Raw genomic sequence first — 14,942 nt, 5'->3', positions numbered from 1 at the left:
CCATTTTTAATATAACTCCGACTGGATTCGTCTGAAAGAAGAAAGTCATATACACCTAGGATGATTTGAGGGGGGAGTAATTTCTGGGCTAATTTTCATTTTTGGGTGAACTAACCCTTTAAATAATTGAAATTATATGCTAAAAATAAAACTAAATCCGCCAGCAGGTGGCGGCAAGTCACTGATTTTATCACCGAGTCATTCATTCAATTGATTCGTTCGAACGGCTGAATCATTCAGGAATGAAGCAAGTGATTGTCTTTACGAACTCCGACAGAAATCCGTCGTAGTGACGGAACTTTAATCCCTGTGGATCTCTTAATAATGCATCTGAAACGGCGTTTGATGTGGCGTCCCACTGACCTGCGGGATGACCGTTGACTCCCTGCTGCTCTCTCCTCAAGCGCCGCAGCTGCTGCTCGTGTGCGTCCTGCAGCTCCTGCAGCTGCGCCTGTGTCTGCGCAAACAGACTCTCTCTGAGCAGCTCGAGATGAGCGGCGTGGATCTGAGACAGACTGATGCGCTGAGCCTCCAGCTGCAGACGACACTCATCCTGAAGACAGACAGACGGACCGAGAGTGAACTGCAGTGATTCGTGAGTGGTTAAAGGAGAACCTTCTGAGGCTAAAATACAGCAGAAGCAAACATTAGTGGGTGAATCCCACAAAAACGCGCCCAAAATCAATGCAAAAGATTCACAGCCTATTATTTAAGGATAAAGGATCAGAGAGATGTCAGTGGAAAATGATCCGAAAAACAAGAAAATTGTGTCACGAGACTGCAAAGAACATGTCTGGGTCATATTTCAAACTCCAAAATTTAAAAAAAAATTTAATTAATAGAAAAAAAATTATAAAAATGTTTTATAAAAAAAAAATTTGCTATTTCAAAGTTCAAAATAAATTGCAAAAAAATTTATAGAAAAAAAATTATAAAAATGTTTTATAAAAAAAATATTAAAATATTTGCAAAATATGATATATATAAAGTTACCGCGATGTAAAACAACCTGGTGCAGATGATATAAAATATAAAAATAAATTATTGATTTAAAATGGTTTCCCAAATATTATTTTTCATAAAAGCAACAAAGCATGATTTTGCAGAAAAAATGCAGCGATTGAATATAGTTTATTTATAGTTATTTCCAAATCTTCAATGTACTGTCATTATAAAAGAACTTCATTGTTGTTTATTTAATTCTAACAAATAAGTTCTTGTTAAAAACTAACTTTAAAACTATTAAACTAACTTTAAACATTTTTAAAAACTAAAATCAAAAATAATTTGCTTATAATTTCTGCACAGGAGAGACTTGGTGTTGTTTGCAAACTAAAGGAAATATATCGGTATAAAAATTATTGATTTAAAACGGTTTCCCAAATATTATTTTTCATAAAAGCAACAAAGCATGATTTTGGATCATTATGATTTGTTGCCAAGACATTTTTTTTATGATAATTAAATATCAACCTCTCACTCTCATGACAGTAATGTAAAAAAAAAGAAGATTATCTACATTGTAAATTATTTTTACAACATGGTGATATTTGCACTTACATTAATTTAATAAAAAATAATGGAAGAACAAATCAAAATGAAGTAAAACATATAAAATTTTTATAAAACCAACTAAACCTGTTTAAGATTCGTTTCCGTGTGATTATTTTCATGAATCTCAAATGCTCCTTAAGCAGGCTTTAACATTTTTGCTCAAACCATAATTATTTATTTCTTTTGATTTTGGGGTGAAACGTGACACAGATATGATTTTAAGATTCATTCAAGAAATCAGCTGTTATTTTGACTTCCTAAAGAGTGTAAACATTCTGTAATGCTTTTGTTTGCTTTGATCAGCCAGACGTGTCAACTTCTAACTCAACCAATGGCGTGAGACTGGAGGCGGGACTATCTGTTTGACTGACCAATGACCAGGCAGTAGGATTGTTTGGCTGCAAGGTTAACTTACCGTCACATTTACCCTGAACTCTCGGCTGATTAACCCAAACCTGGCTTACTCAGAGAATAAGTTGCTCACATACCCTGAGAGTTACCTCCGATTTTATATTTATTTAGTTTATAATACTAATCTAAAGCTAAAATCATAAAAATATATTTATTTCGTTATTTTACTAAACTAAAACCTTACAAATGTATTTATTTAGTTTACTATACTAAACAAAAAAACATAAAAATGTACTTTATTATGCTAGAATTAATTTTTTAGTGTATTATACTAAAAAACTAAAACCATAAAAAACTTTAGTTTATTATACTAAACTAAAAACTATAAAAATGTACTTTATTATGCTAGACTTTATTTTTTTTAGTTTATTATACTAAACTAATACTAAAACCATAAAAAACATATTTAGTTTATAATACTAATCTAAAGCTAAAATCATAAAAATATATTTATTCAGTTATTTTACTAAACTAAAACCTTACAAACGTATTTATTTAGTTTATTATACTAAACAAAAAAACATAAAAATATACTTTATTACGCTAGAATTTATTTTTTTAGTTTATTATACTAAACTAATACTAAAACCATAAAAAACTTATTTATTTAGTTTATTATACTAAACTAAAAACCATAAAAATGTACTTTATTATGCTAGACTTTATTTTTTTTTTAGTTTATTATACTAAACTAAAACTAAAACCATAAAAACCTTATTTTAGTTTATTATACTAAACTAATAAAAACTAATAATACTAATAAAAACATTTATTATGCTAATCTAAAACAAAACAAAAATCTTAAAAATAAATTTTTGACTTGAAATAGCCACTGAAATAAAATAAAATAAAATATAATAAAAAACTTATTTTATTTCAGCTAGTTGCCAAGGCAACATTTCACATTTTTGTTTAGTTCAACTTGAAAAACTGAAATAAAATATAAACTATATAGACAAAAATATATATAAAATTGACAAAAACACAACAAAATTACTAAAACTAACTCAAATTAAAATGAAAACTGAAAATATAAAATAAAGCAATAAGCCCCGTGAAGCCGTGGTTTACAGTGAATTTATAACAGCTAAGGGGCGTTGTTACGATGCGAAGCGGAGTGCCTAAAACCCCCTTAGCTGTTATAAATTCACTGTAAACCACGACTTCACGGGGGTTATTGCTTTTATAAAACGGTTATTCCATATACGTAGTAAGGTTTCACAAAATAAAACAGAGCAAATAAAGTGTAATGATATTAACCCCCTGGGGTCGACAGTTCTGGCGGCGGAACTTTTTATAGATTTGAATGTTGACAGTGAAAATAACTAAAATGCTCCTTCATACTTGACCGTACATATAAGAGTAATACAGCATTTAAATCTGTAAAGGGTCTACTTTTATTTGTGTACACTCACAATATCAACAAAACATTGTGCTTTTGCAAAATAAAGAAAATAAACAGGGTGTGCTTTTAGCCGTCTCATTCTCCGCGCATATCTGTTTGAAACGCATCACTAAAATGAACTGAAACTCAGCGAATATTTGACAAGTATTCTTCCGCCAAACAATGTAGTTCCTCAGAAACAGTTGTGGTTGCAACAAAGTGGTTGCCGAGCAACACACAAACGTAAACAAAGGTGTGTTACTTTGTAGAGTCATTTACAACAGCTTCGAATGCGGCTCAGCCAATCAGAATCAAGGACCGGAACTCTCCGTTTCACAAACAAAAACGATCTAATATTAATAAAATCTATAATAGCATCTCAATGATACTAAAATAACACTGAGGTTTCAGGCTGGACGTCTTGTGAGTCTTTATCTGAAACAAACATCTCTCTCACACACACACACACACACACACACACACACACACACACACACACACACACACACACAAACACACACACACACTTCAGCAACTCATAAGACTGTGAGGCTCTTTTATATGAGACACAAAGAGCAGAGAGGGTCCGGCTCTGTCCTCAATGATGTGTTAACAGGCAGAAACCAAGCATTTTAATGACCATCACAGGAAGATGGAGATCGAGCAGCAATTACAGAGAAAAATCTGCTGCACAGGAAACACCTCCAATGATTTAATAGCAGGTTTCTGATAAATGTCACAGCGACACTAACACAAGAAAGCAAATTCAGCTAATAGCACTTAAACCGCAGCAGACTCACACACACACTCTAGCACATGTACACACACTTTTACACCGTAAAAAATATTTTTTTGAAGTTCAATGTGCCATTTCTTTGCAATTATTTGTGAACTTTACTAGCCATTTCTCAGTGAAAATTGTCTCCAAGTAAATCCTACACCTATTTTTGTTCCTCCTGAACTTTTGAGCTGCAGCTATGAGCTGAAGACGGATACTTACATGCTCAGCGCCGTCCATTTCCCGTGGCTGCATCATGAGCGAGGCTCCGACAGCGTCTCCATCGGCCGGAGCATCTCCCGTCTCCACCTGCGGATCACAAACAGCAGCTGAGCGATCCTGCAGGAGAACATCAAACACGCACAAAACCACTCATTCACAAAGCTGCATGATTACGACGAACACATTTACATATCAACAGTTACTCAGTGTTCAGAAACTTCACCTGCTCTGACAAACAACCGTGGAAATGATGTCAATTCACTAAATCAGCCCATTTAATTAAGAATTAAGCATCAGAGAGACGGTGGGAAATGGTCTGAAAAACTAAGTTACAATTAGTGCATGAAAATTGTGTCACAAAATTGCAAAGAACATGTCCGGGTCATACTTGCAACTCCAAAATCAAAACGAAAAAAAAGTTTTAAAAACGTACAATATTTATATTTAATTTCTTTCTTTATTTATACTTTTATTTGTACTTTTCACTATTTATAACAATATAATTTTTTCTTCATAAAAGCAACTAAGCCTATTTGTAGGACTATTAAGATTTGTTGCTATGTGACATTATTGTCATGATAATTAAATTTTCCCATTATCATTAATGAAACGCAAAACAAATAAAATACTCTCTCTCTCACAACAGTAATGTGAAACTAATTAGATTAGAATTCGATTATCTACATTGTAAATTATTTCTACATCATGGTAATATTTGTACTTCCATTAATTTAATTTTAAAAAACTGCACAATTTATTTTTATAATTGCTGATTTAAATTTTTTCATTAAAAAAAACAACAAAAAAACATTTTGATTTTGGGGTGGAATATGACCTACGTATGTTTTTGTGAGTTTCACCCATAAATAATGTTTTGTACAAAAAAACAAAGTTAAAGCGTCAATGATGGCCTTTTAAAGCTGTCTATATTCACTCATTTTCCATCAGAGCTGCTGAGATCAAAGAGTGTCACGCAAGAGAATAAAGCTCATCTGTCTCTCTCTTTCTTTTATAACACAATCTCTCTCGCCCCTCCATCGCCCTGCACTCTGTTCGATTTGAAATCATCTCTCGTTCTCTCTCGGCCCTCAAATGCACATCAATTCCTCCCACAGTTTTCACCTGCAGTGCTGCATGGATAAATCCTCTGAGAAAGCTTTCCATAGCATCTACATCAAATCAAGCACAGCTGGTGCATTTTCAACGCAGTGCAATGCAGATAAACGCAGGCCAACTGTTGCATCGCGAGTTCAGTAGTCGACATAAACAAACGCAGATTCGTCACACGTTAGCAGCGGCTCTTACCTGCTGTGGGAGTCTGTTGGGCGCTGAGAGCTGATCCTCATGCGCTGCTGCTGCTGCTGCTGCTGTGTGTGTGTGTAAAGCGAGCCGGCGCGCTGGAGTACTCGCAGGCGTCTCTCTCTCCCTCCCCTCCTGTGGCTGCGGCTGCACTGCTTCGAGGCGCTCCTCGTCTTGCAAGGCATCCAGTTCCTCCCGCAAAGATCTGATGTGACCGTGATGTGTCTCCACTGAGCACAGCCCACCAGCAACGCTGCAGTCGAAGAGCTCTTCGTCTCTGTCTCTCTTCAGCATCTCCAGCTCCGTTTGCATCATCGAGAGACGCTCCTCTAAGCTCTTCTTCTCGCTCTCAGCCGTCTCCAGCTTCTCCATCAGCTCAGAAGAGTCTTTTTCAATTGGCGTCTTCCCATCCACCTCCTCGTGTCTCGTTTGCAGATCTCTGAGTTTGGTCTCATATTCCATGGCTTCTCTGACCAAGCGCTGCTCTAGCTGTAGTTTAGCGTTCACCAGGCATGTGTACTCGTCTTTCAGCTCCTGGTAGTTCACCTCGAAGTTCTTCTCAGCGAAGGAGAACGTGTTTTTCTGCTTTTCAGTCTCCTCCCGAAGCTCTTTCAGTCGCGCACACATCTGTTCGTTGTCCGAGGAAAGGCGGGCGATTTTCTGCAGGAGGTTTTCGCGCTCGTTCTTCAGCGCTGTCAGCTCATCCCTTGCGGTTGCATGCAAGTCTTTTTCTTCGCTTCCGACTTCCGCCTGCAGCTCCTTCAGCTGCGCGACCATCTCCTCAGCTCTCACGCTTTCCGTCGCCCGATTCAGGTCGTTTTTCAAAGCTACGATCTCCTCGAGCAGCACGAGTCTCTCCGCCGCCAGCGCCACCCTCTCTCGCTCCACCGACCGCAGCTTGTCCTCGAAACCGTCCAAAGCCTCGCGGTGCCTCACGCCCAACTCGTCGCGCAGGTTCTCCACATTCAGCTGGCTTTCCCGTTGGAGGTCGTCGCGAAGTCGGGAGAGCTCCTCCTCGTGGCTAAACAAGAGCTGCGTTCGCAGGCGTTCCAGCTCCGACTCCTGCGATTCGGCCATGCGGTCCAGCACCGCGTCTTTCTCCCGCTGCAGCATGTCGAGTTTGATCTTATAGTTGGTGATTTCCGATTCGTGCTTGGCTTCTAGTTCGCCATTGGCTTTGTGCGCTAAATCTAGCCGAGACTGCAGGTCGCTAATAGCGTGTTGCATTTTCTCTGGGCTCTGTATTTCCGCTCTTTGCAGCTCGTCGCGCAAACGCTCCACCTCCTGCGCCAAACCGAGTTTTTCTGCGCTCGCCTGCGTTAGCTCCTGCTCCGCCTTTTCGCGCAACACTTGCGTCTCCTGCAGCTTCTGCTGGAGCTCGATGAGCTTCACGTTTAGCACGTTAACGTCTCCGGCGCTCTGGAACAGCTGAGCTTTAAACCTCTCCAGCTCTGACTGATGCTGCTGGACGATCTTCTCAGTTTCCGAGCAATGCTGCGCTCTGATTCGCTCCACCTCCGTCGCGTGTTGCGTGCGAAGCTCCTGCTTCATCTGCACGATCTGCTGACCGTACATTTCATCCAGTTCGGCTCGCAGCTGCTCCATCCGTCGGCTCCAGTCATCCTCGATTCTCCGGAGCGTCTCACTCTCCGACTGGCCTCCCTGGTGGCAGCGCTGCTGGAGGTCCTCGACGGTTTTCATGAGCTGCAGGATTTCTCCGGATGACATGCGCTCTTTCTGTCTGGACGTGGAGAGCTCTTTTTCGCAGTTTTCCAGCTCTTGAGTTTTCGCAGCGAGATGTTTGTTGAATTCCTCCACTTGCTGTTTGGAAGTCAGAAGCTGATCGTTAAGCTGCGTTATCAGACACTGATGTTCAGTATTCAGTAGGTCCTTCTCTCGTAAACTCTGAGCAAACGACTCTTCAGCTTGTGTGCGGACCTGATGACAGAAAAAAAAAAGTTTTTACTTGAAAGTAGTTGTATTTGATCTAGGACTGTCAAGCTATTAAAATTTTGAATCTAATTAATAACATGATGTGCTGATTAATCAATCGGCCATCAATTTTGGCTGAGAAATCACCCCCCAAAAGCTAATTTAAAGTCAATATTCTGATAAATATAAAAAGCACTGAATAGATATTACAAAAAAGTAGCTTAATTTTGATTCAACGTTGCATAAATAATGATAATAAATGAGCATTAATGTTTTTTTTTATTTAATACTGAAATATGAAATGATATTATGAAAGTAAAACCTCCAGTAGGTGGCAGCGAGTCACTGTCTTAATGCGTGAGTCATTGAATCACTCATTCAACCGATTCGTTCAAAAGGCCGATCCGTTAAGTAAACGAATCAAGTGATTGTCTTTATGAATGAGTCACTAAATTACTGACTCACTCGATTCGTTCTAAAACTTGGATTCATTTAGTAACGAAGCACTGCTGTGTTTTGCACAAAGATGCACATCAATTCTGCCGTGGCTTTGATTTGTACTATTTTTGTTTCTGAAACTTCATTATACTTACCATGGCTATATAGTAATTGCTAAAGTTATTGCTATTTTTATAGTTATCGTTAGCACTATAGCTATCATTATAGTTATTGTTAGTGTTATAGCTATCATTATAGTTATTGTTAGCACTATAGTTATCATTATTGCTATACTTATCATGGCTTTAGTTATAGTAATTGTTAAAGTTATTGCTATTTTTATAGTTATGAAGTGAAGTGACATGTGGCCAAGTATGGTTACTCATACTCGGAATTAGTGCTCTGCATTTAACCCATCCTAAGTGCACACACACAGCAGTGAACACACACACACCGTGAACACACACCCGGAGCAGTGGGCAGCCATTTATGCTGCGGCGCCCGGGGAAAAACGTAATGCTTGTCAGAAGTGGGATACGAACCCACGCCTCCAGAGGAGACTGCGAGTTATCGCAGTTATCGCTAGCTGAGTTGTCGCTAGTACCATAGTTATCATCATAGTTAGTTTTCGCTAGATATATCATTATAGTTATCGTTATCATTTTTGCCATTTTTATAGTTATCATTAGTTAATGTTGTAGTTATCATTATAGTTATCATTAGAGTAATCGCTATAGTTATCGTTAGCACTATAGTTATCATTATAGTTGCCGTTATACATATCATCGCTATAGTTATTTTTAGTTTTTTCTGAAACGGAGCAAAACAGACAATATTGAGTCTAAAATGTAACACAACATGAGCTTCTTGTTTATTAAACTGTATAAAATCACGATCACATCTGCAATCATACAGATATTGAGGAAAAACAGCACTCTCGCTCATATGGTATTTTTATCATATGTAGTCAACTTGTCCTGTTTTTGTTTAGTCAAGTTTTAGTCGACTAAATGTCTGAGAATTTTAGTCTAGTTTTAGTCAGTGGAAACTTACACATTTTCATCTTACTGTATAATGGTTAAAATTATAAAAAGTATTATTTTGCTCAATTTTAATTGCAATGATTGTTGTCATTTGGGAAATTTTATTTTTACATTTCATCAGAAGTTGCTCTTTCACCAATAACAACAAATCAATAGAATATCGACTCGTATGCATGGTTTATTTGACCTCATCTAGTGTACAGATTTATCACAGGATATCATTAGAGGCTAAACAAACACCAAAGACTTCAGATATACACTCGCCCTGTCTACGTTATGAAAACTGGCGTAACAAAAACCGTCATAGATTTCGTTAATGAAATTAACACTACTGCATTCTAACAGGCTAGATCATGTAACTTAAATCAACAGCCCTAATTTGACTGCTTAGATAATAAACAATGGAGGAAATATAATAACCACACACTTTTCACTCGGTTTACTTAAAGATGTCTGCTTGGTTGTTTTATTAAGCATTAGCCATTAACATGAACGATACTATTTTTTTTGGCCTGATTTGAGCTAAGCTTATGACGCTGGATCGCATGACTGGAAACAGCTGCCTAGGGCTGACGGCCGCTGAGTGGGCTGAACTCACCCTCTCCTGAAGCTGCGCGATCAATAAAAGCTGCTCCTGCGTCTTCTCCTGGTGACCTCTGACCTGTGCGTCCCTCTCGTCCAGCTGTTGCTGGTACAGCGTGATCTGCTGACGGGCCTGGAGAAGATCTGCGGCCGTGGAGCTGATGTTGGAGCTCCGCAGTATCTCACCGGCCTGCAGCTGAGGGAAGACTGAAAGCGTCAGGGTATCAGAGAAACTAGCAAACAACGACAAGATGCCACATTTATTTTAACAACAATGAAAACAAGCTGGAATTAGACTGCATTAAAACGTCATACAACGGGCAAAAACAAAGTCTAAACAATGATTTCACAGACACGCTTCTATCATGAAGGCAAGAAAAAAATGTTGATGATTGTGTCTACGGATTTCTTTCAATATAAATGTATCAGTCAAAAGGTTTTAGCTAATTACCGCTTCACACTATATGCGGGTGCGGAATCCACCCGACCTTAAAGAGTTTGAGGATTTTAAGCGGCAGACGACAAAACTGCAGCAGAACGTTATCAGTATAGATACTAACTAACATCGTTATCTTTACAGTTATGATTAAAGTAATTGTTATAGCTATTTTTGCGGTTATTATACTGTAGTTATCATTACAGTTATCGCTAGCACTATAGTTATCATTATAGTTGTCAACTTGTCGTTATACTCGCTATTATATTGCTATAATTGGAGTTATCCCTATAGTTATCGCTATTTTTGCAGTTATAAAAAAGTGAGTGACGTGACATGTGGCCAAGTATGTTGACCCATACTCAGAATTAGTGCTCTGCATTTACCCATCCAAAGTGCACACACACAGCAGTGAACACACACACACCGTGAACACACACCCGGAGCAGTGGACAGCCATTTATGCTGCGGCGCCCGGGGAGCAGTTGGGGGTTCGGTGCCTTGCTCAAGGGCACCTCAGTCGTGGTATTGAAGGTGGGAGAGAGAGCTGTACATTCACTCCCCCCACCTACAATCCCTGCCGGTACAAGACTCGAACCCGTAACCTTTGGGTTACGAGTCCGACTCTCTAACCATTAGGCCACGACTTCCCCTAAAGTTATCATTATAGTTATAACTAGCTATCAATAACAAGTTATCGCTATCACGACTTCCCCCAGTTATCATTATAGTTATAACTAGCTATCAATAACAAGTTATCGCTATCACGACTTCCCCCAGTTATCATTATAGTTATAACTAGCTATCAATAACAAGTTATCGCTATCATTTTTGCTATTTTAATAGTTAGTACTTAACGTTATAGTTATCATTAGTTAGTTACAGTTAACATTAAAGTTATCATTAGAGTAATTGCTATAGTTATCGCTATAGTTATCGTTAGCACTATAGCTATCATTATAGTTATCGTTAGCGCTATAGCTATCATTAATATTTATTGTTAGCACTATAGTTATCATTATTGTTATACTTATCATGGCTATAGTTAATATTATTGCTAAAGTTATTGCTATTTTTATAGTTATCATTAAAGTTAACGTTAGCACCAAAGTTATCATTATAGTTAGTTTTCGCTAGAATTATCATTATGGTTATCGTTATAATTTTTGCTATTTTTATAGTTATCATTAGTTAATGTTGTAGTATCATAGTTATCACTAGAGTAATTGCTATAGTAATCGCTATAGTTATCGTTAGCACTATAGTTATCATTATAGTTATCGTTAGCACTATAGTTATCGCTATAGTTATCGTTAGCACTATAGTTATCATTATAGTTGCCGCTATACATAACATTGCTATAGTTTTAGTTATTTTTAGGGGCTATAGTTATCATTGCTATAGTTATTGCTATCATTTTCGCTATTTTTATAGCTATCACTAATTAACGTTATAGTTTTCATTATAGTTATCACTAGAGTAAGTAACGCCATAGTTATCATTAGAGTAATCGCTAGTTATCAGTTATCATAATCGCTATAGTTATCGTTATCATTATAGTTATTAGTTAACGTTATAGTTGTCACTACAGTTATCATTATTCCTATAGTTATCATTCTTTGGTATAGTTAGGTTATTGCTACAGTATTGTTCGTTATCGTTATCAGAGTAATCGCTATAGTTATCGTTCTTTGGTATAGTTAGGTTATTGCTATAGTATTGTTAGTTATCGTTATCAGAGTAATCGCTATAGTTATCGTTATCATTATAGCTATCACTATAATTATCGTTACAGTATCATTACAGCTCTCGTTACAGTTGTTGTTTTTTACTGTTAGAGGCTGCTCTAAATCATAATAAAGCTCAGAAGTGTTTTGTCCGTTTTTGAGAATCACACAGAACTGCGAATGACTCATGAAGCGCGTCCGATACCTGCTGGAACTGAATCTGGAGTTTCTGGCTTTGCTCCGTCAGCTCCAGGAACTCCCTCATCACCTCCTCCTTCTCGGTCCGCGCCTGCTGCAGATTGGCGGTGAGCTGCGTGATGATTTCATCCCTCTGTTTCAGCGCCTCCTCGAAGTCCTGCAGCTGAGGACACAAAGCCACACCACACACGTCCAGTAGCCCCAAAATACAGCCACAATTCCATTAGTTTATAAAACAGCAAATCTTATTATGTAGACGCTTGAAGCATGAGCATGCGCATTCCTCAGGGCACGATTTTGTAAACAATTTGGCCGTATTACAGAAATATTATGTGCTAACTCTAGAATCGTATCTTATTATCTGCATTAAGTAGTAATGTAGTAAGACAGTGATATTTAAAGGCCAAATTCAGTACACATTATTGATGACGCAGACTCTGCACAGGCGAGCAGATGAACCCAGAATTAAAATAATGAATGTTTTCCAATAGAAAACCATTATAAAGAAAACGCTTCACCATTCAGCGCATTGCGTTCATATTCAAGCTCATCTGCTTGTCTGTATAAAGCACGCATCATCAATAAGGTGTGTGCTGAATTTCATCTTTTAATATCACTGTTTTAAAGTGTTTTTACGTTAAATGTTTTAGAATGTCCCGCTGTTTTTAGTGATTGAAATATTGAGGCGGGTGCTTTATATGGATTGCTAATGGCCAAAACTTGCATTTTGTTCACATATCTTTGTTTTATCCTTTTGAGAGGTGATATAAATATTTTAGGATTGGAACAGACAGACAATTGACCGGCTTGTGCTGCAGTTCTATGGATGTTTTGCCTCTTCGAGCCAGTCACGTGACTGAAAACTGTGAATAGAGCTGTTTTACATTAGCGCTTCATTCATTGGCTTCTTTATTCATATTCCCATCAGGATCGGCGGATCAGCACAAATTTGGGATTTAATTCGCTGTATTTCATTAATGGACAAACACGAACATAAGCGGCTGATTTTACATTAAAATCACAACCGTTTTTTTTGTTGTTGTTGTTGTTGTTGAAGGAGATGAGCCGTACGTCGCCCAATGCATCACATGCATTTAGTACAAAGTGCTAAAAAAAAATTTCATGGCAAACTTATGTTTCCTTGTTTACCTCTTAATAAAATATTTGGGCCTATATATTGTTTCTGTTATAGTTTTTAAAGGTTCCTATTTTATAGTTAATAAGTGTCCACGTGACATCAGGTATTAAAAATCCAATGATTTATGCATCCACCTCCTCATTGTGTGTGCGTGTGTTCTAATCGGTGTATGTACGGGATGAAATTAGTTTCAGTTATTAACACTTATTGTAGCCATATAGGCCTAGCTGCATAACTACATCAAATATAAAATCACTTGGAGCTGTAAATCTGTGCAGTAGGTGAGTAAAAGAGACCTTCACTGTGATTAATATTTTTTATCTATTAAGTAATGACTATAACATCTAAAAATCTAAAAGGGGTATTCAGTAAATAGTGTTCTGTGTGTGCAGGCGCTGCCGTTCTTAGCGCCGTCAAGATAAAAGTACCACCTAAAAACACATCGCCCAAACAGAAAAACAATGCCGATATTAGAAAAATGTATCGGTACCGATATATCGGTAGACCGCTAGCGTAGATCATTCATAAAAACATATCTATCAAATATAAAATCACTTGAACCTGTAAATCTGTGCAGTATGTGAGGACTTGCAGATTTTAAGAAGGTGAGTAAAAGAGACCTTCACTGTGATTAATATTTTTTATCTATTAAGTAATGACTATAACTACTAAAAATCTAAAAGGGGTATTCAGTAAATGGTGTTCTGTGTGCGCAGGCGCTGCCGTTCTTAGCGCCGTCAAAATAAAAGTCCGGACTCTGCCAAACAGAAAAACATATCGGCCAATGACGATATTTGGAAAAATGCCAAATATCGGCCGATATATCGGTAGACCACTAGTGTAGATCATTCATAAAAACATACATAAACGAATGCGCATGCTCATGCCTCAAGCGTCTAAGCCAATAAGCTGTGCTGTATTATAAACCAATGAAACTGACTGCACTCTGGAGTACTTGCGCACGACAGCAAGCCTGGAAAACTCTTGATTGCTGGGATTTCAGTCTGTTACGAAACATAATTGAACAACCTCCTCAGGTCCCAAACAGCAGGGGACCGCATATATTTCAATGGAACACTTTTCCTGCAGTTTTACATGACAGAAAGTGACTTTCCTGGCAGCCAAAATGAGTCAATGTCAAGAAGAAAGACCGTTTTCAAAGCGGAGTCACACAGAGACGTTACGTGAACAGCTATGAGATCTGCTCGGCCTAATCACAGTGATGTCATATCAGTGTCACGCGTGGGCATCCAGGCATCCATCCATCCATCCATCCATCCATCCATCCATCACCCACTCATCCAGCGTGACTCACGAGTCCTTAACGAAAGCAGCGCAGGTCTGAGGACACATACCTGCTGCACTCCATCAGCTCCAAACACGGCCCTGATCTCCTCGAGCTCGCGGCTCAGCTCCTCCATGGCCATGTTCTTAGCGGCTAACTCGTCCTCCATGATCTGAATGCGGCTCTGAGGGCCGCCGCTCTGTAGGTCAGGCTCCATGTGTGCTTCAGACCGCTGCAGATCTTCCTCCTGCCGGCGAGACCGGGACAGAGTAAGAGCCAGAGATTCTGGAACGCTCATTATAAAGCCCTTTCCACAGAAACAATGCCGGTGTTGGAGCTTGGTCAGGAGAATCTGAGAACTTTCTACTGAATCTCAGGGTTATTATCCTTCACTAAAACTAAAGCTAAAAATATTTAAAAAAAAATTTTTTTTTCATTGTTACTTGGGAAAAAATGTATACAATTTAATTTTTTAATAATTATTAATATTTTAATTAATTATTAAATTAATTAAA

General features: G+C 38.0%; 1 protein-coding gene across 1 annotated transcript in view; it reads right to left on the bottom strand.

Annotated features, from left to right (window-relative positions):
* Nucleotides 1–14,942, bottom strand: part of akap9 (A kinase (PRKA) anchor protein 9) — a 116,749-nt gene that overhangs the window by 73,089 nt on the left and 28,718 nt on the right. The window contains exons 5-10 of the mRNA XM_016494065.1: nt 14,498–14,674; nt 12,012–12,167; nt 9,660–9,839; nt 5,655–7,586; nt 4,350–4,436; nt 364–553 (exon numbers count right to left, since the gene is read on the bottom strand). Coding sequence (XP_016349551.1) covers nt 364–553; nt 4,350–4,436; nt 5,655–7,586; nt 9,660–9,839; nt 12,012–12,167; nt 14,498–14,674 — 2,722 coding nt within the window. The remainder of the gene's footprint in view (nt 1–363; nt 554–4,349; nt 4,437–5,654; nt 7,587–9,659; nt 9,840–12,011; nt 12,168–14,497; nt 14,675–14,942) is intronic.

This window comes from Sinocyclocheilus anshuiensis, unplaced genomic scaffold, assembly GCF_001515605.1.
Source record: "Sinocyclocheilus anshuiensis isolate Anshui unplaced genomic scaffold, SAMN03320099.WGS_v1.1 scaffold2100, whole genome shotgun sequence".
In the NCBI taxonomy this organism is placed as follows: domain Eukaryota; kingdom Metazoa; phylum Chordata; class Actinopteri; order Cypriniformes; family Cyprinidae; genus Sinocyclocheilus; species Sinocyclocheilus anshuiensis.
The sequence above is the reverse complement of the archived record's forward strand: the minus strand, read 5'-3'. Positions and strand labels throughout refer to the sequence as shown.